The sequence below is a fragment of the Erinaceus europaeus genome, chromosome 9, assembly GCF_950295315.1.
Source record: "Erinaceus europaeus chromosome 9, mEriEur2.1, whole genome shotgun sequence".
NCBI lineage: Eukaryota > Metazoa > Chordata > Mammalia > Eulipotyphla > Erinaceidae > Erinaceus > Erinaceus europaeus.
The window spans coordinates 16,161,009-16,186,501 of NC_080170.1; the positions used below are offsets into that span (position 1 = coordinate 16,161,009).

Here is a 25,493-nt window from a genome sequence, read left to right on the forward strand (position 1 = left end):
ATACCTGGGGGCTTGAACCTGGGTCCTTGTGCATTGTAACATGTGTGCTCATTAGCTGCACCACCACCCAGCTCCTGCTTTTATCCTTTTCAAACTGGGCCACACACAAACTGGTTGGCTACAGAACAGGATGCAAAGGTGTGTGGTCTGATTGGTTTTATTTTCCATTATTACTATTTTAAAAATGTATTTACTTATTATTGGATACAGACAGAAAGAAATTGAGAAGGGAGGGGGACATAGAAGAAGAAAGAGACAGAGAGACACCTGCAGTCCTGCTTCACCTCTTGTGAAGTTCTCCCCTTGCAGGTAGGGACTAGCGGCTTGAACCTGGGTCTTTGTGAACGTAATATGTGTGCTTAACCAGATGCACCACCACCTGGCCCCCATATGATTGGTTTTAAAACAAACTGAATCAAAGGGTGTTGGCTGATTAGCTACAATCAGAGCCCCCCAGGGTGTGGACTATTACACAATCTGCTGAAAAGTGCAGATTGTTACATACAGAATCCTCCAAGATGGCTAGATTAGTTACAATCTGCTGACATGTGCGGATTAGTCATTTCACAGGAGATAAAGAGAAAGAGAGACACCCACAGTACTGCCTTACTGCTTGTGAAGTTTCCCTCTGCAGGTGGGGACTGGGAGCTTAAACCCCAGTGTACCACTGCCCACTCCCCCCTCTAAGAATTAAAATCTCTCCCCTCCCTTCCCCCCCTTGCCCTATGAAGAATTTTTCAACATCTTGAGGAGGTCTGCCCTTCAGCACAAAACACTGAATTACTTTCAGTTGCACACCATTATTATTATTATTTAAATAATTATTTTATTTATTCCCTTTTGTTGCCCTTGTTGTTTTATTGTTGTAGTTATTATTGTTGTTGTTGTTGTTGGATAGGACAGAGAGAAATGGAGAGAGGAGGGGAAGACAGAGAGGAGGAGAGAAAGATAGACACCTGCAGACCTGCTTCACCGCCTGTGAAGCGACTCCCCTGCAGGTGGGGAGCTGGGGTTCGAACCGGGATCCTTATGCCGGTCCTTGTGCTTTGCACCATCTGCGCTTAACCCGCTGCGCTACAGCCCGATTCCCACCATTATTTTTTATATAGGCACAGAGGTTACTGTTTATTTTTAATGAATTAAAGCAGTATTTAAATTCATTTAAAAATTAAGTGAATTGAACAATTAAAACAGTGCTCAGTTCTGGCACAAGTGGTGCTGGGGATCAAACCTGAGACCTCTAGGATGCCCGTCCTATATGCTGCCACTGAATTACCTCCTCAACCCAATTTGTACAGTCATACTTGCTTTTTTTTTTAAAAATATTTATTTCCTTTTTGTTGCCCTTGTTTTTATTGTTGTTGTAGTTATTATTGCTGTTGATGTCGTCGTTGTTGGATAGGACAGAGAGAAATGGAGAGAGGGGGGAAGACAGAGAGGGAGAAAGACAGACACCTGCAGACCTGCTTCACCGCCTGTGAAGTGACTCCCCTGCAGGTGGGGAGCTGGGGTTCACACCGGGATCCTTACGCCCTGTCCTTGCGCTTTGCTCCACGTGCGCTTAACCTGCTGCACTACCCCGATTACCATTTGCTTTTTTTCTTATGAGAAGTTTTGGGTTATTCTCTCAGTGACTCCACAGCCTTGTGAAGTATGGCTGATTGACCTAACCGTTTTGAATTTCTGCTTTTACTCATGTTGCCCGTCCCAGACATTGTATTGTAATAGGGAAGAAAAAGAAACTTCCAGGACAGGAAGGAACAATTAATCTAAAGCATCACTGTCCAAACCTCTGCCACCCCCAGCCTCTAGGTTTCTTCCACTACCAGCCAACTTTATTTTGGATAGAGAAGAACACCACTGCCTCATCAGTCCTGAAACCCAGGTCCCCACTCAAGGTTAAGTGTGCACCCCAATGGGTTGACTTTGCAAATCTGGGGGCTGTCCCTCTTCTCTCTTATGCTGTCACAGTAAGGGAAGGCAAAGCCATACCATACCTCCATAGCTGGTGGCACTTGGGGCTCCCTCCCTGCACAGCTTCTGCTTCTGCTGCCCGTTAGAGGGCGCGATTGTCTACTCTGAAAATCAAAGCGGCTTGTTGCTGAGAAGTCCGGTTCCCCAGAGACACCCCAGGGCAGGTTGCACCCCCTCCCCCTTCGCTGGCTTGTCGGCCCAGGACTAACCTCGGTGCAGCCAGGACTGAAGGCAGCCGCTCCCGAGGGATCCAGGGTGTCCCCAAAAGGGTTAGGGTGACCGCCGTGACCGGGGGGGGGGGGGGGGGGAACCCGGCCCTGCCTCATGCAAATGACGATTTTGTTCCTAATAAAATTTTCCCCAAGAGGAGTCATCATTGAGTCCTTTCAATCCCCGGGCTAGCGGGGGAGCTATTGGGAGTGAGGGGGTGGTTTCCACTGAAACCCAGTTTCATTGTGGGCGTAGCGCACTTCCTAGTCCGTGCTGCTCAGGCCCCGGGTCGTCCACACCGGCTGCACCCGGGTTCCCAATTCAGAGTTGTTTGGCCTAGAGCCCCAGTCCTGGTCCCTATGGCCCTTACTCCGCCCCAATCTGCTACCTCAGCTACATCGAGGTTTTTCCTGTCCCTGCACAGGTACAACTTTTAAATTAATTAATTTAAATAATTAATTAATTAATTAACCAGGTGGTGCACCTGGTTAAGCGCTCACATTAATTTTAAAAAGTTTATTTATTCCCCTTGGCTGTCCTTGTTGTTTTTTATTATTGTAGTTATTACTGCTGTGGCCATTGTTGGATAAGACAGAGAGAAATGAAGAGAGGAGGGGAAGACAGCGAGGGGGAGAGAAAGATAAGACACCTGCAGACCTGCTTCACCGCTTGTGAAGCAACTCCCCTTCAGGTGGGGAGGCGGGGGCTTGAACCGGGATCCTTACGCTGGTCCTTGCGCTTTGCACCACCTGCGCTTAACCTGCTGCGCTACCGCCTGATCCCTAATTTTTTTTTTTTTTGCCACCAGAGGTATCCTTGGGGCTCAGTACCTGAACTACAAATCCACCAGGAGGAGGATGGGGGCAGAGAGGGCGAGAGAGCGCTAGACACCTGCAGACCTGATGGTGAAGCCTCAGCTCCACAGATGGGAAGCAGGGGCCGGAACCCAGATTCTAGCGCACAGTGATATGTGCGCTCAACCGGGTGCACAACGCCACACTGGTCCTTGAACCTGAACAGAACTCGGTGTTTCTTCTCTCCTTTCTGATGTAGAGAGAGGGCATTGCTTTAAGCAGAGCCTGTCTGAGACTCCTTCCCTGCGCCCTCTTGCAGGGGAAAAAGTGTTGAGTATTCTGCTCGCAGTGGTGAAGGGGCTGTGCCCCTCAGTGAAAGGTATGTCCCCTTACCCTTCCCCCCTTTCTTTGTGCTCCCTCAGTTCCCCATCTTCTTGCTCTTTCTGCTATGCTTAGGCTGAACAAGCCCTTGGCCAGGAGGACTTGAATTAGGTTTTGACAACTTTGTTGGGAGAAAATACATGGGTGGGAGAGTCAGTAGGTGTTCATTCAATAAATGTCTTCTCTGTAAACATCCTCTCCCCACACCATTGTTCTCTAGAGTGGAGCTTGTGTTTTCCTAGCACTAGCTTTAGATATTTGGGGCGATACTTCATGTCCATAGCCTGAGGGGTTGAGCTATGAACTGGACACATGGCTGCCCTGTACTTTCTGCAGCTGATGTGTGTTAAAAAAAACATGTAACAACAACAGGTATCTGATAGACTAATTTGTTTATTCATGAGAAAGAACCAGAACATCACTGGTGTAATAAAAAATTCCGTAGTATAGCTCAAAAGTAACTGAAGAATGAGACCTGAGGTCACATGGAGGGCAGGGAGTTAGGCTTATTTTATGTTAAGAGGTTACAGGCTGATTCCTACCAGACCTGCACCCGCTTGTCCCGTAGAAGACAGCTTTTATCAGTTTCAAACTGGGCATGACACAAGCTGATTAGTTAGAAACAAAGTCCATCAAGGTGCTGACAATAAAGGTGAGAGCAGGCTAGCTACCATCAGCCTGCCACTCCGAGCCACCACTGGGATGCTGGGATGTGGAAGTGAGCGTCCACCAGGAGCCCAGAGATTTTTCATTTCAGCTAGCACATACAATCCTGGAGAAGGAATTCAAAAGTTTTTTTTTCTTTTTCTTTTAGTGAGATACAGAAAGATGTATACAGAGGGACAGTGAGAGGGCCCAGAGCACTCCCTATTTTTTAAATTTTTAATTATTTATTTATTTCCTTTTGTTGCCCTTGTTGTCTTTTGTTGTTGTTGTATTTATTGATGTGGTCATTGTTGGATAGGACAGAGAGAAATGGAGAGAGAGGGGAAGACAGAGAGGGGGAGAGAAAGACAGACACCTACAGACCTGCTTCACTGCCTGTGAAGTGACTCCCCTGCAGGTGGGGAGCCGGTGGCTCGATCCTTATGCCAGTTCTTGTGCTTTGCGTCACGTGCACTTAACCCGCTGTGCTACCGCCTGACCCCCAACTAATTGATTTCTTAACTCCACAGTCCTGGATGAGCTGAGAGCTTGTCTGCCTGCCTCTTAGTCTTGAGATTTGTTACTTCTCTGTGTTAGTAGTTACATCTAATTTTTAATTGAATGATTTAATAATGTTTGACAAGATTGTGGGATAAGAGGGGTACAATTCCATACAATTTCCACCACCAGAGTTCTGTATCCCATCCCCTCCATTGGAAGCTTTCACATTCTTTATCCCACTGGGAGTAGAAACCAGGATCATTATGGGGTGCAGAAGGTGGGAGGTCTGGCTTCTGTAATTGCTTCTCTGCTGGACATGGGCATTGGTAAGTTGATCCATACTCCCAGCTTGTCTTTCCCTAGTAGGGCAGGGCTCTGGAGAAGTTTAGCTTATCTGGATGAACTGTGGAGGAAAGGACACTTGATTGGGGGAAAAGACTGTGCAGGGAGGGATCCAGGGAGCCTAGCAGAACTGAGCTCAGCCAGCTGGCCACTGGCTTCAGGCCTCTGCATTCTGCGGGTCTCATATTGGGGTACTCCATCCTGCATTGAGCTCTGTCAGCTTCCTGTTGATGAGGTGAGAACAAAACACCCTCACTGCACTGTTTGGATCAAAGTGCAAGAGTGAAACCACTACCTTTAAATTCTATTAAAGACAGAGAGCTGTTTACATCTGAGTTTGTCTTATAGCTTCCGTATGAAAACCAGCTTAACATCCAGCAGCCACTCCATCTGAGTGCCAAGTAAGAGAATGTACTTTTGCTGCCCCAGCAACATTTGAATATCTCTTTCGTAATTCTGTTCCGTTCTGTGCAAAGGAGACTGTCCATCTCTTTGAAGCGACTTCTACAACTATTCTCAGTCTTGACATCCCTGATACCTTTTCCAGATTTTTTTTTTTTCCCCCAGAAAGCTCTAACAGTATCTAGGCAGGAAGTAGCATAATGTGTAATGGCATCAGGAGATGTGAAAGCCCCGCAGGTGGTGCCAGAGGCATGTCTCTGGCAGTTTTCAAAGTGCTCAAGGGAAAGCTCAGGGAACCCTGGCAACCCCTAAGGGAAGCTGCAAAGTCCAAATTGCTTTCACAATCCTGCTGAGGCATTGTTTGTTTCAGTCTGACAGGGGCAGCAGGGTGTCTCAGCAGGCTGTCTGTGTGTGATCTTGCTGACTGGGTGCAGAAACCCAGGCATCCTGTTGCTTTCTTGGTTGAGTCATGGCTGAGATGTGTCCGTGTCAAGCGTGTGCCTCTGCTCACTAGATGCCATCTTGTTTGTTTTTGTGAAACGTGTTATTTTGGTTCACATTCTTATTATTGCTATGTTAGAATCAATAGACATTTGACTTTCCCCCTAGGTTTTAATTTAATTAATTAATTTAGTAATTAGTGAGAGTGGGAGGAAGAGAGAGTACCAGATATCATTCTGGTATGTGCAATGCTAGAGGTCAAACTCAGAACTTTATACTTGAGAGTCCAACACTATCCACTGCATCATCTCCTGGTCCACAAAATACTCATCCTTTCTCATTCTTCTCTTCTGTCTCCCCCTTACCTCTTTCCTACTCTTTCTTTTTCTTCTATTTTTAGATTTTATATATTTATTATTAGATAGAGACAGAAATTGAGAAGGAAGGAGAAAATAGAGAGGGAAAGAGACAGAGAGACACCTGCAGCACTGCTTCACCACTTGTGAAGCTTTTCCCATGCAGGTAGGGATCAGGGACTCAAACCTGGGTCCTTATGCACTTTAATGTTTGTGCTTAACCAGGTGCACCACTGCCTGGCTAATACTTTTTCTTCTAAGACACAGTGAGACAGAATGTCAGAGAAGGGGGGGGGGTCGACATCACTGAATTTTCCTTGAATGCAGTGGAGGCTGGGCTTGAACCTGGGTTGTGCACAGTAGCACACTATCCCCACTGGTAAATTAAAAATTTTTGGAGAGAAATCTGGCACCACCTCATTATTGCTGGGCATGTCCCCTGTCCAATGAGGACTCTTCCAGTCATGCACTGCAGCCCCCTTGCTGTCCCCCACTGCCCCCACTGTTCCCAGCTGAGATGGATCTTTGTGGGTCCAGGAGCCTGGTGCTCCAAGTCCCCGGACTGTTGAACTTGAACTTCTACTTTCTGAAAGAGAACTACAGATTTAAAATTTTTTAAAAAATATTTATTTATTTATTCCCTTCTGTTGCCCTTGTTGTTTTATTGTTGTTGTTGTTGTTGTTGGATAGGACAGAGAGAGATGGAGAGAGGAGGGGAAGACAGAGGGTGAGAGAAAGATAGACACCTGCAGACCTGCTTCACTGCTTGTGGCTTGTGAAGCAACTTCCTTGCAGGTGGGGAGCTGGGGGCTCTAATCCGGATCCTTACACCTGTCCTTGTGCTTTGCATCATGTGCACTTAACCCGCTGCCCTACCGCCTTCTTCTTCTAGCGTTTGCCCTTCTTCCGTAGCCAGTCCACAGCGTCAGGTTGAGCCTGATGTAAAGTTTCGAGACCTCCTTTGAATCTGGAGAGGTGGCAGTCGTTGACTATGTGGGTCTAGTCTGTCTGTCGCCGCAGGGGCAGTTCGGGTCATCTCTGGCTCCCCAGCGATGGAACATAGCGGTGCACTGGCCATGGCCTGTTTGATAGCGATTGAGGAGGGCCCAATCATAACGTGCTAGGTCAAAGCCGGGTTGACGCTTGCAGGGGTCTGTGATGAGGTGTTTGTTCTTGACCTCAGCTGACTGCCAACTCTGTTTCCAAGAGACTGGAACAGAGAAGTTCAGTGTAGGCATAGGGGACCAGATTGGGTGACGAGACGTCAAGTGTTGGACAGGGTGGGCGAAGATATCCGCGCATATTGGCAGGTCCGGTCGAGCGTAGACATGGGAAATGAACTTAGATGATGCCGCATCCCGACGAATATCTGGCGGGGCGATGTTGCTAAGAACTGGCAGCCATGGAACCGGGGTGGAACGGATGGTTCCAGAAATTATCCTCATGGAGGAATATAATTTGGAATCGACCAAGTGGACATGGGGGCTACGGAACCATACTGGGGCACAGTATTCTGCAGTGGAATAGCATAATGCCAGAGATGATGATCGTAGTGTGGAAGTGCTCGCGCCCCATGAGGAGCTGGCCAGTCTTGCAATGATGTTGTTCCTCGTGCCCACCTTTGCTGCAGTTTTTATGAGATGTTCGTGAAATGACAGAGTGTGATCGAGAGTAACGCCAAGATAGACTGGCTGGGCTTCATGCCGGATTCTCGTATCGCCAAGCTGCACATTAAGCTCACGCGAGGCCGAGGCATGGTGTAGATGGAAAACAGATGATACCGTTTTTGCAGTGCTAGGGATTAGTCTCCATCCCTACCGCCTGACTCCCTAGGACTGCAGATTTGACTGCTAACTCCTACTCTGTCAGAGACAACCCTTCAAAGTCATCTGGGCATCACACAAATGAGGCTCCTGTGTCCCTTTCAGCTACCCTTATTCTTTCTTCTTTTTTTAATTTTTAAAATTATCTTTATTTACTTATTGGATAGAGACAGCTAGAAATCGGGGCGGGGGGGTTGAAGGTGATAAAGAGGAAGAGAGACAGAGAGACACCTGTAGCACTACTTCACAACTTGCAAAGTTTTCCCCCTGCATATGGGGACCAGGGACTCGAACTCAGGTCCTTGAGCATTGTAACATGTGCGCTTTACCAGGTGCACCACCACCCTGTCCCCTTCAGCTACCCTTTTACCGCACTCTGAAGCCTTTCCCTAGACTCATTCTTCAAAACATCTGTAGAATCCTGAGCCATTGAATTAGCAAAAATCCCCCTTCTTTGCCCCTGTCTCCTCTTGGGAGTTTCCCACCCACTGACCCTGCTCTTGGCGGCTGTCTGTCTCCATCACACTGCTGTGGGAGGAACTCAGCCCAGCACAGCCTCCTTCTCAGCAGCCCAGGCTGAGCTCTTCCTCATCTGCCTGGCAAGTGTCAGAATTGCTTTACTTTAACTACCGTTGCTTAAACTCCTAATGGTATAATACATCCAGGCTCGTGAAGAGTCCCAGGGTGAGATTATCATGCTTTTAATTAAAATTGAAAAAAGAAAAATGAGGGCAGTTGGGGCGGGGGTAGATAACATAGTGGTTATGCAAAGAGACTCTCATGCCTGAGCCTCTGAAATCCCAGGTTCAATCCCCTGCATCACCATAAACCAGAGTTGAGCAGTGCTCTGGTAAAAATAAATAAATCAATAAGTAAAAATAAAATAAAAACAAACAAAAACAAAAAAATGTGATTAAAAAAAATGAAGGCAGCAAGATAGCTTGGTGGTTAAACACTAAATTTGCAAGCCTGAAGCCCCAGGTTCAATCTCTGAGCAGTGCTCTGGTATCTCTCTCTCTCTATTTTTTCCCCCATGCATCTTTCTTTTATTAAAATGAATAAAACATAAGAAGAAAGAAAGAAATTTAATTTGAAGTTTTGAAGAATATCTGAAGTTTGGAAATAAATATTTCCATCACTTTTTTTTTTTACATTTACTTACTAATTTATGAATTAGAGAGAGAGGAAAAAAAAAGAGAGAACCAGAGCATCACTCTGACATATGCAATGCCGGGGATCAAACTCAAGACCTCACGGCTTGAGAGTTCAATGCTTTATCCACCATGCCACCTGCCAGGGTGATCTATTGCTACTTCTTTGTGCACAAAGAAATAAAAATATTCTGGCTCTGGACTTTGAGTTTTCTGTAAATGGAGGCACAGTGTCACAACCGTCCTGTGTCATTTCTTCTTTTTGTAATGCTCTGGGATTCTCAAACATTGCCTACCATCATACACCCCCGCCCCCACCTTCCCCCTCACCCCCCAAAAAAAAAAACAAAAAACAAAAAACTGGAAGTGGCCTGGAGCTGCTGTCACATGCTTCCCCTGCCCACATTCCAAGCACTTCCCCTTTCTGGAAGCTGGCTCCAGCCAAATCTTGAGCTGAACCACCCAACCCCTCTTGGATTGATGTGTCCATGCCTCTCCCTTGCCCACTCCCCAACACCTGCCCAGACCCTGAGCAAACCCAGCACTCAACTGCACCAGCCTGGTCTTCAGGGGAACTCATTGCTAAACTAGGGTGGGGACCCCTCACTTTGCTTCTGCCACTTTCTACTGGTTGTGGGTGCAAGTGGCATCCAGCCCTCCTCCACATGCCCAAACGATGAGGGAATTAAAAAAGACAAGGGGGAGTTGGGTGGTATCGCAGCGGGTTAAGTGCAGGTGGTGCAAAGCGCAAAGACCTGCAAGGATCCCAGTTCGAGCCCCCACCTCCCCACCTGTAGGGGAGTTGCTTCATAGGCAGTGAAGCAGGTCTGCAGGTATCTATCTTTCTCTCCCCCTCTCTGTCTTCCTCCTCCTCTCTCCATTTCTCTCTGTCCTATCCAACAACAACAGCAATAACAACAATAATAGTAACTACAACAATAAAACAAAAAGGGCAACAAAAGGGAATAAAGAAATAAATAATTAAAAAAAATAAAAAAGACTATGCTAGGTGAGTGTGTGTGTGTGTGTGTGTGTGTGTGTGTGTATGTGTAGGATCAGTGTAAGGTGTAATGGGCTGAGGGGGCTGGGGCACTGACCTTTCCAGAAAAGGGTGCAGGACAGATGGTGGGGAGGATGCTGTGGTGAGACAGTTGACAAGGTGTGGAAAGAAGGAGATGTGTGAGGTCCCAGATGTCTGAACCACAGGGCCCACACAGAAGCCCTGGCTCCTTAGAAACTGCTGCTTTATCCTCTCGCAGGGCAACCAAACACCCTTCTGTGGGTACTTTTCCAAGACTGCTCCCGGGAATGGCTCTTATGACCTGACTATCAACTTAGTCCTTCTGTTCCTTCAACTTCCTCCTCTATGACAGGCAGAAAGGTGGTGGTGGTGCCTGGACTCAGACACAAGGTGGTGCTTCTCAGAAAACTTGGTTGTGCTGGGAAGATAGTAACATAATGGTTATGCAAAGAAATGTTCCTCAAACACCAAAGGTTCCAGGTTAAAGTCCTAGCACCACCAAAAGCCAGAGCTGAATTATGCTTTTGTAAAAAAAAAAAAAAAAAAAAAAAAAAGAGAGGGAGAGAGAGAAAGAGAGAGAGACAGAAGAGGTGAAAGAGGAGGAGGAAGAGACTTGGCCATAAGATTTCCTACATCAAACATGAGAACTCTGGGAGGTTTTTATAGACATCCAATCTACCAGTACCGTGGCTGGGGAAATGGTTAAACTGTTACGGGTTTGATCCTTGGCACCACCTGTACTATAGTGGTGCTCTGGCCTCTCCCTTTCTGTCCCATGTGAAAATCTCATGTGTAATAAATAAGATATGCACCAAAGCAATGGATTCTGGGGAAGGAGAGGGAGCCAGGAGGTGAAGAGAACCTTGGGGTCCTGTTATATGATGATGGAGAAGAAGCTAGGCTGTGAGTGAGAGTGTTTTGCAGAGAACTTTCACAGGGAGATGAGACATTGTACCCATGTGTCAACAACCGCACTGTAAACCATTAACTCTCCAATAAAAGTGATAAAAACAAAAACAAAACAAAACAAACACAGCCCAGCAATAGGACAAAGGAGCCACCCAGCCTGCAGCAGCAGGACCAGTGAGCCTGTACCCCTACCCTCCAGAACCCTTAAAGCAAGAACCATCTGCAACCAGGCTAACTGAAGCCTGGGAATCAGCAGGCAGTCATGGAGCCCAGGTGAGGATGGATAAGCTGTAGTTTTGGTGCACATGGTGATATAACTGGGCTACAAAAGAAAAAAAAAAAAAGGATCCTGAGGGTTGGGTGGTGGTGTACCTGGTAGATTGCATACATTATGATGTGCAAGAACCTGATTTCAAGTCCCTGGTTCCCACTTGCATGCAGGGAAGCTTCATGTGTGGTGAAGCAGTGCTGCAGGTGTCGCTTTCCCTCCCTCTCCCTCCCCTTTTGGTTTCTGTCACTATTAAAAAAAAAAAAAAGACGACGGGAAGCTGTTGGAATTTGTTGTGTAGGCAATGAGCTCCAGTGAGAACCCTGGTGGAGGAAAGAAAAAGAAAGGAAAAGTAAAAAGAAAGAGAAAGATTTTGCCATTGGTGACAATAAGACAATGGGGAAGAGTCTGGAAGGCATGCAGCTGTCCAGGGACAGAAGACACAGCATGGTCTCACTTACCTGTGGAACAGAATGTTGAGGGACTCAGGAACCCGAGGGTGCTCTGGAGGGGGTGGAAGACACAGCTCAGAGTTAGCCTCGGTGTTGTCTATTTCTGTCTGCTGGGAGGCACAGCAGCCCTCTGAACAGCAGCAGGTGGTTGGAACTCCGTTCTGTGGTGGGAGACAGAAGGGGCAGGTGCTTGGGTGTGGCTCTGCTCTCACAGAACCCTACCCTGCTCCTCCCTTCTCCCTAGTGGGACATTGTCACACTGCCATGGAGAGTGCATGTCCCACTCCCCAGCTCAGTGTCCCTGGCTGTCACTGCAGTCAGGCCTGGCTTCCACAGCTGCTGTCAGGGCTGGAAACTCCAGTGCTGTGAGTAACCCGTAAGCTCTGCCCTGCTGTGATGCAAGGCTGTTCACTCCGTGCTGGGCCCAGACCACATCCTTCCTGCCTGCCGTGTTCATTGTGGCCACTATAAATTCTCCCAATTTCTCTTCAGGCCATTCCTGAAGCTGCATCTGGGTGAGTCCAGCTCTGCTGAGCCTGGGGAGGTCTGGAGAGGGGAATGTTCACTGACAGAGCCAGTGGTTTCTTCCTACAGCACTACTAGCTTAGGCTTTCACAAGAATATTCTGGAATATTCCGCTACATTCACCATTATCAAGACTCCACAAGTGCACATAGGGGTGGGGGCCAGGTCAGGGTGCTGTACCAGAGGGTGGGAGGAAAGGTGAAGGATAAGAAACAAGAATCGGGGTAGAGGAACAGAGGGGGGGGGGTCCTGCTGACGATAGAGAGACAGATGGAGTGAGGTCCCTAGAGAAGGCAAGATGGGATAGGCCTCTGGAGACTCCTCCATGTGTAAAAGGACACATTTTTTGGGGTCTTTGAGGCATCAGAGGCAGGGATGGAGACAGGAGGAGCTGGCTTCTGTAGCATCAGCCCTGTTCTCACACTTCACCCACACCCACAGAGAGCCACCCACCATGCAGGGAACACCCATATCCCCCATGGTTCAAGGCTTTGAGCTGATTCAGTGGTGAAAGGCTCAAGGGCAGGGTCAGGGGCACAACCAGAAGCAAAGTCAATGTGTCCACTATTCACCTCTGGAAATTGCAGAAGGAAAGATCTGGAAGCTGCTTCTGCCACTGTGGAGCTGCAGTCAGGGTAGGAGAGGTGGACTAGGGACACGCTAATGAAAGGTGGGCTTGGCCAGTCAGTGTGGGAACTGCCACTCAGCACCACTGGGTCACTTTGGTCTTGTCAGACGGTGCCACCTCGCTGAGAGACAGGGTCACACCAACTCAGGCCATGACAGGGCTGTGAGTTCAACAGTAAACCATCGGGTCTTCACCCTCATATGGCCTTTGCTGACTGTGAAGCTGGAGGGCAGCTTGTTCTCTCAGGCACAATCTCTTGCTTCCTCAAACTGGGGGGCAGCATAGACCTAACCCCAGCTTCCTGTGGCTCTGACAGGAGAAAGGTCAGCTGGGCTGTAAGCCAGGAGATTATGGATTCTAAGTGTTAACTGTTGTGATGAAGGTGTGTGTGTGTGTGTGTGTGTGTGTGTGTGTGTGTGTGTTTACCCCACTGCTTGTACCTAGGATGGGGATTCAGAAATGAAAGGGGGAGATACAGAGAGAAAAATAGAGCTCTGGCTTTATGGTGGTGCAGGGGATTGAATCTGGAACCTCAGAGCCTCAAGCATGAAAGTCTTTTGCAGAACCATTAAGCTATCTCCCAAGCCCCTCATTTAACTTTATGGGTCCTTGGGGGTGGGCAGGCAGTGTGGATGCCCTCCCTTCATGCTCCCTTCTTCTGCCTGATCCTGTCTTTACTACCAGTCACTCCTTCCTGGCCACCCCCTTCCACCCCTGAAAACCCTTCCTTGGGTCAAAACTGAAACAAGGAACCAGAGGAGCCTTTTGAGTGGAAGGAACTTTAACATCATCTTCCCAGTTATTTTATTTTATTTTTTATTTTTTATTTTACAGCTGAGGAAACAGCCAATGGGCAGTGAAGGGAGAGTATTTGAGTGTGACCAAGCCCACAGAGCAGAAGCCATAGGACCAAGCTCTCTGCTTTATCCAGAGGGCTTCATGCTGTGAGGGCTTCCTGCTGCTGTGGGCTCATGCAATTTCTCCCCACAGGAAATCTACCTTCCATGGCTCAGGACACTCTGGGGGATCCAACCAACGGGAATACTTTCTGGTAAGCATCTCATCCACTTTATATAACTGTAGCTGGTGACTTTCTCAACTGGGTGACAGTTTTTTTTCTTTTTCTTTTTCAGTCTTCTGGGTTTTCTCATCTTTGACGGAGGGTTATTTTTCTTTCTTTCTTTTCTTTTTTTTTTTTTTTGCAGGGGTGATTTCACCTCTCCCAGGCTGGCTTTATGTTTCTTTGTTCATTCTAATTCAGATAGAGACAGAGATAAAGAGGGAGACACCACCTTATCAGAGTATTTGCTTGTGGGCCTTAAGTCCAAACTGTGCATATAGCAGGGCAGGTGCCCTATCCAGTGAGCTATTCCTCTGGCCCTGGTTTATTTTATTATGTTGAAAAAGTTTTTTTTTCTTTTCTTCCTTTGAAGCAGAGAAAGAGTGAAAGAAAACACATCACCAGTTTCATTTAATGAGGTGAAGACCAGGCTCAAACCTAGGTTGTGCATTTGGCAAAGTAGCCCACTATCCAAGTGAGATATTTTGCCAGCCCTATTAAAGTAATTTTTTAAAACTTAAACTTATTTATTTATTTACCACTGTGCTGAGTAGCTCTGGCTTCTGGTGGTGTGGAGGATAGAACCTGGGACCTTGGAGCCTCAGGCATTAGAGTCTGTTTGTATAACCATTATGTTATCTCCCCCACTTTTTTTTTTTAAATTTGTTGTGATTCTGCTAAATGAAGGAGATTGTTCATTTCATGTGTGATACTCTGGGTGGGCTTTCCAGCCCCCCCTTTTAAAGATTTATTCTATTTATTTCATGAGAGAGAAAAAAGGGGTGAAGATTAGAGCATCACTCTGGCATATGTGATGTTGGAAATTGAACTCAGGACCTCATCTTGTAAGTCCAGCATTTTTGCATCAGCCTGACTTTTATTCTCCTTATATTTTTTGAAAGAGAGAAGAGAGAGGAGAGACACCATAACACCTTGCCACCCTCCATGGTGCTGTCTGTGGTCTTCCTATGTGATACTCAACTAGCAAATGAACCCAGGGCCCAAAGCATATTGGCATGTGTATCTTACCCTCTCAGACCCCAATTTTTTTTTTTTTTTGCCTCCACCAAGCTGGAGCTTGGTGCCTGCATTATGAATACACTGCTCCTGGAGGCCATTTTTCCCATTTTGTTGCCCTTGTTGTTGTTATTATTATTGCCATTGCTGTTGTCATTTGTTGGACAGGACAGAGAGGAACTGAAAGAGGAAGGAAAGACAGAGAGGGAGAGAGAAAGATTGACACCTTTACACCTGCCTCACCACTTTGAAGCGACCTCCCTGCAGGTGGGGAGCCAGGGCTTGAACTGGGATCCTTACATCTGTCCCTGCGCTTTGCAGCACGTGCTCTTAACCCTCTGTGCCACCACTTGACCCCCTGACCCCAATTTTTAAAATCAAAACATTCTCTACATGAAATAACATTGTAATACGACACTATATAGGTTTCCAGTGCACCTCCTTAGAGGCGTGAATCCAAGTGTGTGTCCTGACCTGACTGTCCACCTTCCCGGTGAGAACCTTTACCCACAGCTCCTGAGCAGGGTGGCAGGCAGCCATGGAGAGCGTCCGCTGCAAGCTGACCCGCTACCTGGAGGACCTGGGGGACATAGACTTTAAGAAGTTCAAGATGCATTTGGAAGATTATCCTCCAGAGAAGGGCTGCTGCCCGCTGCCTCGGGCTAAGACAGAGAAAGCGAACCACATGGACATAGCCACTCTGATGATCGACTTCAACGGAGAGCAGAATGCCTGGGACATGGCCCTGTGTATCTTTCATGCCATCAATAGGAGAGACCTACATGAGAAAGCTATGAGTGATAGGCCAGACTGGGGTGAGTGCAGGGATGATGGCACACATGCAACCACACATGCACTTACACAGTAACACTGAGTCTCTTAACCATTGTCAGACAGCTCGGCGATATTAAGCCCTAAGCCCACTCATCTACTGAACAAGCAATTTCCAGAACTCTTTTTTTTTTTCTTCTTTTTTCACCTTGTGAAACTAAACTTAAATAATTCTTCTCCTTCCCTCCTCTCCAAAGCCCTTGGTTGGCAGCCACTTCCTCCTGATGGTGTGATTCTCATTGCTCTAAGAGGAACCATACAACACTTGTTTTTCTGTGACTGACTTCTTTAACTCAGAAAATGTCCCTGAGTTTTGTCCATGTGGTTTCATATCACAGGGTTCTATTCCTTCCCTTAAGACTGCATAGTATCTCTTTGTACATAGAGTCATATGTCAGTGCTGGGGAGAACTCCTGAGACATGCACTGCTAGGCAATTTTATCACTATGTATTATTATTATTATCATTATTATTTACCAGAGAGTGCTCTGTTCTGGCTTATGGTGGTGTTGGGGACTGAACAGAATCTCAGGCATGACCTGGATGACTGAGACTTCTGTTCATCTTGCCTACTTGATAGAGAATCTGTTGACACTGCCTTTGTATATTCTCTTTGGCACTGACTGAAACATTCTGGAGTGATGCATGGCTGTATGTTTTTTTTTTTTTTTATTCACTCATCAGTCAGTGGGCATTTGGATTGCTTCTATCTTTAGACTACTGTGACTAAAGTTGTTATGGGTATAAGAATTCCTTCGAGATCCTGTTTTCAATTCTTCTGGGTACTTGCCCAGAAGTGAAATTACTGGGTTAGGTAGTAAATATATATATATATATATATATATTTACCTTCATGTTTCCTATAGTGGCTTCTGTATTGCTGCTTATAGTTTCAGGATCTTGATTCTCAATCTCTTCAACAAAAAAAAAACTTATTTTATGTTTTTTTTTTCTTTTTGCCATGAGGGTTATCACCAAAGCTCAGTGTCTGTATAATCCCATTGTTTCTGGTGGCCATTTTTTAATAGACTTTTAGAGACATAGAGAGATAGGGAGAGAAAGACAGAGGAGAGACATCTGTATCAATGCTCCACTATTCATGAAGCCCTCCCCCCAAATGGGGGCTAGGAGCTTGAATCTGGGTCCTTGTTCTTGGTAGTATGTGTGTTCTACTGGCTGAGTTCCACTGAGTCTCTTATTTTCTGCAGTAGTCATGATAATGAGTAAATTATGTTATTTTATTTTATTATTATTTAAATTTTAAAAATTATCTTTATCATTTAATGGCTAGATAGAGACAGTCAGAAATCGAGAGGGAAAGGAGGGATAGAGAGGGTGAGAGACAGAGAGACACCTGCAGCACTGCTTCACCACTTGTGAAGCTTTCCCTCTGCAGGTGGAGACCAGGGGCTTGAACCCAGCTCCTTGTGCACTGTTATGTGAGTGCTTAAACAGGTGTGCCACCACCTGGCCCCTTTAATTGTGGTTTTGATTTGTATTTTCCTAATGACTAATGATATTACTTGTTGCCCATTTGCTTATTTTTTGAGAAAATTATTATTATTATTTGCCAGAGAGTGTTCTGTTCTGGCTCATGATGATGTTGGGGAATGAACCTGGAACCTCAGAATCTCAGGCATGAAAGCCTTTTTTTGCATAATTATTCTGCCTTCACTGAAAATGTTTATAAAGTCTTCTCCCTAGTTTTAATTTTCTGTTGCTGTTACCATGGAGAACTTCTTTAGCTGTTCAGAATCTCAACTCCTCAGATATATGATCTGCACACATTTTCTCCCACTGTGTGAGCTGCCTTTTCAGTCTGCTGAGGGTGTCCTTTGGTGCATCAGAGTCTGTTTGCTTTTTGATAATTTGTTTTTATTGTTATGGCCTCACTTTATTTTTTTTCATTCTTCCTCTTTGGGGTTGTGGGGACATGAAGGTTTGCTTCTCCTATCCTGTAAAACCCCCTTCTGTACTCAGCTACATTTGGTCTAAATCTCTCCTTTGCCTGGACCTTCCTCAGATTCCATGCAGTGGCTCCCATCTTCTGCAGGGACAGTGAGGTCTAGTCTGCTTCCCAGGGTATGAGAGCCAGGATACTCACCCCACAGAGCTCTCTGGTTTCTGCAGAAAAGCGTTTCCTGGGCTCTGGAGTGGCAGAAGACTGTAGTCTCTGCAGTCATGCTGGGGGGTAAGGTTCATCCTTCTGGATTATTTATTTATTTTTCTAAGAAATTTTAAAAAACATTTTCTTATTTGTTATTGGATAGAGACAGAGAGAAATTGAGAGAGAAGGGGAGATAGAGAGGAAGAGAGATGCCTGCAGACCTGCTTCACTGCCTGTGAAGTTACTCCCCTGCAGGTGGGGAGCCGGGGGCTTGAACTGGGATCCTAACAGGTCCTTGCGCTTTGCACTATGTGTGCTTAACCCGCTGCGCTACCGCCTGACTCCCTTTTCTAAGAATTTATTTATTAATTCATGAGAGAGATAGGAGGAGAGAAAGAACCAGACATCACTCTGGTACATATGCTGCCGGGGATCGAACTTGGGACCTCATGGTTGAGAACCCAATGCTTTATCCACTGCACTACCTCCTGGACCACTGGGTTATTTATTTATTTATTTATTTACTGGAGAGAGACAGACAAATTGAGAAGGATGGGGGAATAGAGATGGAGAGAGAAAGAGAGACACCTAAAAGTACTGCTGTACCACGTGTGAAGCCTTCCCCCTGAAGGTGGGGACCAGGGGCTTGAACTTGGATCCATGTCTGCTTTACCAAGTGCACCACTGCCTGGCCCCTAATTATTTTTTTACAAAAAGACTTAATTATTTACTTATTTATCTGATAGAGAGAGGGAGAGAGAACCAGAGCACATCTAACCAAATATTTGACTGCATATCTTTCTCCACAATTCTGAGCATCTTGATTTTCTGATGTCTGCTCTCTGATCTCTGCTGGGTGGTGGGTATTGGAGTTCAGTCTATCAGTTGCTAGGAATCCTGGCTTCTAATACCTTTTCTCCTTTTCTTTCCAGGTAATGCACAAGTTTCAGAGTCCTCTGTGGAAGAACGGGAAGAGAGTCTTGAGGAAGAGTGGAAGGGCTTGCTGGGATACCTTTCCAGAATCTCCTCTTGCAAAAAAAAAAAATGTGAGCCGGGGTGGTGGTGGTTGTGGTGGTGGTGTTGTTGCTTAAGTTGGGTTTAGAGACCAGGTTCAGGGTAAGCCTTGTGGGCAGGGCGCTGGGAGACTTGGCCACCTGGCATGTTCCTGCCCTGTGATGCTATCTGCCTGTCCCTCACTTACCTCACCCCCAACCTTGTTGCTGGCCGTGTGAGGGCTGGTCCTGAAGCCTGGCTTTGTCTCTGCAGCGGATTACTGCAAGAAGTACCGAAAACACATCCGGAGCCGGTTCCAGTGCATCAAGGACCGGAACGCCCGCCTGGGAGAGAGTGTGAACCTCAACAAGCGCTACACCAGGTTGCGCCTCATCCAGGAGCACCGGAGCCAGCAGGAGCGGGAGCACGAGCTGCTGACCATCGGCAGGGACTGTGCCAAGACCCTGGACAGCCCCGAGTTTCTGAGCTCCACCAACGTGGAGCTGCTGTTCGAGCCCGACGACCAGCACACAGAGCCTGTGCACACAGTGGTGTTCCAGGGCACGGCGGGCATCGGGAAGACCATGCTGGCCAGGAAGATCATGCTGGACTGGGCGTCGGGAGAGCTGTACCAGGACAGGTTCGACTACCTGTTCTACATCCACTGCCGGGAGGTGAGCCTCGGGGCCCGGCGGAGCCTGGGGGACCTCATCGTCAGCTGCTGCCCCGACCCCCACCCGCCCGTGGGCAAGATTGTGAGCAAGCCTTCCAGGCTCCTCTTCCTCATGGATGGCTTCGATGAGCTGCAGGGAGCTTTTGACGAGCGCACGGAGGCGCTGTGCACCGACTGGCAGAAGGTGGAGCGGGGCGACATCCTCCTAAGCAGCCTCATCCGCAAGCGGCTTTTGCCCTCGGCCTCCCTGCTTATCACCACCAGGCCGGTGGCCCTGGAGAAGCTACAGCACCTGTTGGACCGGCCCCGGCATGTGGAGATCCTGGGCTTCTCCGAGGCTAAGAGGAAGGAATACTTCTTCAAGTATTTCTCAGATGAGCACCAGGCTCGGGAGGCCTTCACGCTGACGCAGGAGAACGAGGTCCTGTTCACCATGTGCTTCATCCCCCTGGTGTGCTGGATCGTGTGCACTGGCCTCAAGCAGCAGATGGACAGCGGCAAGAGCCTGGAGCAGACGTCCAAGACCACCACGGCTGTGTACACCTTCTTTCTGTCCAGCCTGCTGCAGACCCGCCGGCCCAGCCAGGTGTCCGCCACCATCCGGGGCCTCTGCTCCCTGGCCGCCGATGGCATCTGGAACCAGAAGATCCTGTTTGAGGAGTGTGACCTCAGGCATCACGGGCTGCAGAGGGCGGACGTGTCCTCTTTCCTGAGGATGAACCTGTTCCAGAAGGAGGTGGACTGCGAGAAGCTCTACAGCTTCATTCACATGACATTCCAGGAGTTCTTTGCCGCCATGTACTACTTGCTGGAGGAGGAGGAGGAAGGGTTCTCTGGGCCCCGGTCCCCCAGCTGCCCGGAGCTGCCCAGCCGAGATGTGACTGTCCTTCTTGAGAACTATGGCAAGTTCGAGAAGGGCTATCTGATCTTTGTGGTCCGTTTCCTCTTTGGCCTCCTAAACCAGGAGAGAGCCTGCTACCTGGAAAAGAAGCTGAGCTGCAGGCTCTCCCAGCAGATCCGGGCAGAGCTGCTCCAGTGGATCCAAGTCAAGGCCAAGGCCAAGAAGCTGCAGACACAGCCCAGCCAGCTGGAGCTGTTCTACTGCCTATACGAGATGCAGGAGGAGGACTTTGTGCAGGAGGCCATGAGCTACTTCCCCAGAGTGGAGGTCCACCTCGCCACCAGGATGGACCATGTCGTCTCCTCTTTCTGTATCGAGAACTGCCGCAGCGTGGGGTCGCTGTCCCTGAGGCTGCTCCACAGCTCACCCAAGGAGGAAGAGGAAGAGGAGGAGGACACCCGACATGCTGGTGTGAACCTGAACATGGCCTGTTGTCCTCGGTAAGGAGGCTGGGCTTCTGGCAGGTGGCAGGACTGCTCTCCTCTGCACCTGGTCCCTCATCCCCTCTTCTTCATGTGACTTTAGTCACGGTCTTCAGTCAGTGACACTGCCACCAGCTTCCTTCATGAGCACAGATGGACTAATGGAGGAAAGTTAGGTGTAATGGGGGAGAGAAAAGGGCGACCTAAAGGCTGGCAAAATATTATTACTACTTTGCCATGTACAAGACCCTGGTTTGAGCTTGACCCCTGTCACACTGGAGGAAGCTTCAGCACTGTGTTGTCTCTCCTTCTCTCTTTCTTTGTAAAACTTCTTTTGGATAGAAACAGAGATTGTGAGGGGGGAGCGGGGAGAAGAACACCTGCAGCACTGCGTTATCATTCTTGAACCTGGGTCTTTGTGCCCTGTAATGTGTGTTCTCAGCCTAGGTCTTTGTAACACACTGTAATGTGTGTTCTCAGCCAAGTGTGCACCACTACCTGGGCCCTTGCCCCACACTTTTTGGCCACAAGGGTTATTGCTGGGTTTCTGTGCCTGCATGATGACTCTACTGCTCCTAGCAGTCATTTTTTTTTTTCAAAGAGAGAGAGAGAGAGGGAGAGAAAGAGAGACAAAGAGAAACAGAGATACTTGCAGGATTCTTGATTATTTAAGAAGTTTGCCCCTTGCAGGTGGCAACCAGGACTTGAACCTGAGTCCTTGTGCATGGTAACATGTGTGTTCTCTCAGGCACACCACTGCTTGATCCCTTGTCTCCCTCTTTCTTTCATTTATTCATATTTATTTATTTATTTATTTATTTTTTGTACTAGAGCACTACTCAGCTCTGGTTTATGGTGGTATGGGGGATTGAACTTGGGACACTGGAGCCTCAGGCATGAGAATCTCTTTGCACAACCATTATGTTATCTACCCCCACCCTTATCTCTCTCTTTCCACCTGACAAATTGGCCTGGAGCTATGAAAGGAAGGAAAAAAGAAAAAGACAGCGAGTGCATCAATAGCCAGGCATAGCAGATCACCAGTGTCAGGTGTCACAAGGAAGAGGAGAATGAAGCAGAGGATGTGCACAGACTTAGAGTGCCTGTCTGTGACTCACAGGGGCTTCAATGCCCTTCTTCCCTCAGTCCAACCCAAGGGATTAAAATGGCCCAGGGGCCACCCCAGGAACAGAGGGCAGAAAACGCTAAGGAGAGCAGACTGACTCTGTCTGGAAGGAATGGGATGATGTGGTGATCAAGGACCAGGCCATTTCCTGTCCCTTTGTTGCTTGATAGACAGTCTGGCCCTGTGACTCTGAGCCTCTTCTGGGAGATCTTTCTCTCCTCATCTGTCTCTGCTCTCTAGGTTGAAGAGCAACTTCCTCATTCCCAGCGTGTGCTGGGGCATCTTCTCTGTCCTGAATGCTAACCAGAGTCTCACCGAGCTGGACCTCAGTGACAACACTCTGGGGGATCCTGGGATGAAGGTGTTGTGTGAAACGCTTCAGGACCCTGCCTGTAGCATCCGGCGATTGTGGTGAGAATGTGGGGGTGCATATGCGTGCATTTTCCACGTGTGTTCTTGCCTGCATTCCTGTATGCCTGGGCATCTATGTTTGCCTCTATGTACAAGCTGCTTGTGTGTCCACACACATGTGTTGTGCAGGCATGTACACCTGTTATGTGTCCAGTTTGCTCCTTAGTGTGGGTAGGGGACTGGATCTAAGCATCAGGGGGGCAGCAGAACAAGAGAGGAGACAGCATGTTCTTAGCGAGAACGGGTGCGTCTGATGGAACTTCGCCTGCCAGGAAGGAGCAGGTGAGGAGGAGGTGGAGCCTGGGCGTTCTCTCCCTTTCCACTGGCAAAACAGGAACTCCCATTCGTGCATTTGTGAACTGAGAGTCCTTTGTGCAAGGGACATTGTCTGGCCATGTGCTTAGACTGCTGTGTGTCTGGGGCTGCATTCTGGAGTCCCCCAGAGGATGGGATTCCCACAGAAATGTGGCATCACAACCGCCATCCCCCCATCCCCAGTCCCCACAGCACATGTGAGAACAGAGCCCCTGCCAGGTGCCACAGGCCTCTGACTGCTGTGCTTTGCTCTACCCAGGCTGGGCCGGTGTGGCCTCACTGACCGCTGCTGCTTTGACATCTCAGTCCTGAAAGGCCACAGCAAGCTGGTGGAGCTGGACCTGAGTCACAACACTCTGGGCAACAAGGGAGTGAGATTTCTGTGTATGGGGCTGCAGCACTTCTTCAGCAGCTTGAAGAAGCTCTGGTGAGTTGAGTTGAGCAGTGTGTGAAGGTGGGGCTTCACAGAGCTGTGGCTCTGGTGCGGGGAGGAAGCCTTTGACCTCTATGATAGCCAACACTGTCAACATTGGCGTGGGAGGAGCAGAGACTGGCCCCAAAGGGAACTGAAACAAGCAAAGAAATCACACCTGCCACCCAGGTGCTTCTCCAGCTGAGAAGACACAGTCAGTGTCATGCCTTGCTTTCGAAGAATTTGGGAAGTGATGGCAGACTCTTGGTTTCACACTGCAATGCAGACCCTAGGGGAGCAGCAGCCCAACAGATTGTCGCTGTTAGTGACAACCAGGGCCTCAAAGATGTGCTTGCACACCAGGTCTAGAGCATCATTATGCTCACTAACCCAAGGGTGGTAACAACCCAATTATCCAGCATTGGACAAGTGGGTTAAAGAAATATGGTGTACACACACACACAGACACACACACACAGACACACACACAGACACACACACACACAGGCAGACACACACACAGAGAGAGACAGACACACACACACACACACACATACATATAGACACACACACACAGACACACACACACAGACACACACACATAGACAGACACAGACACATACAGACACAGATACACACAGACACACACACACAGACACAGACACACACACACACAGAGACAGACAGACACATACACACAGACACACACACAGACACACACACACTGACACATACACACACTGACACACACACACAGACACACAAACACACACAGACACACACACACATACACGGCCTTAAAGGGTATTCTGGCAATTGCTGCAACATCTCTGAACTTTGAGGACATATTATACTAAGTAAAATAAGCCAGACTCCAAAGTGTAAATAAGGAATGAGTTTGGTTATACAAAGTGTCCACAACAGTCAAGTTCATAAACACCAGAAATGGGAGTGATGAGCGTCTGGGGCAGGAGGGCAGAGAGTGGGGAACAGTGTTTAATGAGGACAGAGTTTCAGTGTGGAGAAGATGAAGACGTTCTGGAGATGGATGGTGGTGATGAGTGTGGAACCCTGTGAATTCACTTAATGCCACTCAACAGGATGGTAAATTGTGTCCCATGAACTTTGCCACAGTGAAAATCAATGTAGGGAGTGGGGAAGATGGTATGGGAAAGGAAGGGGGTTTAGGGGTGGGAGTGGAGGGGAGCGAGGATTGTTCACTGACCAGCACATGGTACAGAAAAGGCAACAAGAAGTTACTGTTGAACTTGGAGGACTGTTTTAATTAATTAATTAATTAATTACCAGATAGAGAGAAATTGAGAAGGGAGGGGGAGATAGATAGGGAGAGAGATAGGGAGACACCTGCAGTCCTACTTCACTACTTGTGAAGTTTTCTCCCTGTAGGGAGGGACCAGAGGCTTGAACCCAGGTCTTTCTGCACTTAACCAGCTGTGCTACCACCTGACCCCAATGTGGAGGACTGTTTCCATGTGGGGTTGGGCTGGGGGTGTGGGCAATGGGCCAAGCCCAGGTGGGAGCTAGCTGTAACTTTCTCTTTCTCTATGGTGGAAGGTTGGTCAGCTGTAGCCTCACGTCAGCATGCTGTGAGGACATCGCGTCTGTGCTGAGCAACAGCCAGTCCCTGACCCGACTCTACCTGGGGGACAACAACCTGGGAGATGTAGGAGTCAGGATTTTATGTGAAAAAGTTAAGCAGCCAGAGTGTAAGCTGCAGAAACTGGGGTAAGTCTTGGTGGACTCTGAGCAGAAAAAACAGCCTTATTTGGGGGTGGGAGGAGGGGTGTTTTAAAAGAATATGGCAGCCCAGGGAGGTGATACAGTGCATTGAGCTTTGTACCCTCAAGCATGAGGTCCCTAGTTGGATCCCTGGTATCACGCATGCTAGACTGAGGCTCTGGTTCTCTATCCTCTTCCTCCTAAGTAAATAAATAGAAAATATGAACAGAGTCTGCTCTAAAGACCATTAATGAGGGGGCTGAGCGGTAGCACAGTGGGTTAAGTGTACATGGTGCAAAGTGTAAGAACCAGCGCAGGAATCCCAGTTCAAGCCCCCGGCCACCCACCTGTAGTGGGGTCACTTCACAAGCAGTGAAGTAGGTCTTCCGGTGTCTATCTTTCTTTCCCCCTCTCTATCTTCCCCTCCTCTCTCAATTTCTCTGTCTACTGTTTAATACAACAATGACAGCAACAAAACAACAACAATAATAACAGTGACAATGATAAACAAGAAGGGCAACAAAGGGGGAAAAATGGCTTCTAGGAGCAGTGGATTTGTAGTGCAGGCACTGAGCCCCAACGATAACCCTGGGGGCAAAAACAAAACAAAACAAAACAAAACTAAAGACCATTAATGACATAGAGTTGAGAGCAGAGCACAC

At 47.9% G+C, this 25,493-nt stretch overlaps 2 protein-coding genes across 10 annotated transcripts in view; one reads left to right on the forward strand and one right to left on the reverse strand.

Moving 5' to 3' along the window:
- Window positions 1-1,309, reverse strand: part of H3-4 (H3.4 histone, cluster member) — an 82,189-nt gene extending 80,880 nt beyond the window's left edge. Inside the window, exon 1 of the mRNA XM_007535082.3 lies at window positions 1,305-1,309. The gene's annotated coding sequence lies outside the window, so the exon portion shown is untranslated. The remainder of the gene's footprint in view (window positions 1-1,304) is intronic.
- The window catches only part of NLRP3 (NLR family pyrin domain containing 3), a 49,742-nt gene that overhangs the window by 13,243 nt on the left and 11,006 nt on the right, over window positions 1-25,493 (forward strand). For 7 of the 9 annotated variants that reach the window (XR_009551510.1, XM_060197427.1, XM_060197430.1 and 4 more), the window contains 7 exons: window positions 13,814-13,874; window positions 15,326-15,715; window positions 18,771-18,884; window positions 19,105-20,845; window positions 22,194-22,364; window positions 22,939-23,106; window positions 24,667-24,837. Coding sequence is in view for 8 of the 9 variants with exons in the window: in XM_060197427.1 (XP_060053410.1) it covers window positions 15,439-15,715; window positions 18,771-18,884; window positions 19,105-20,845; window positions 22,194-22,364; window positions 22,939-23,106; window positions 24,667-24,837 (2,642 nt within the window). In the remaining variant the exon portion in view is untranslated. Of the gene's footprint in view, window positions 1-11,945; window positions 12,186-13,813; window positions 13,875-15,325; window positions 15,716-18,770; window positions 18,885-19,104; window positions 20,846-22,193; window positions 22,365-22,938; window positions 23,107-24,666; window positions 24,838-25,493 lie in introns of those variants that run through there. The other 2 variants (XM_060197434.1, XM_060197435.1) reach the window with 2 other exon arrangements.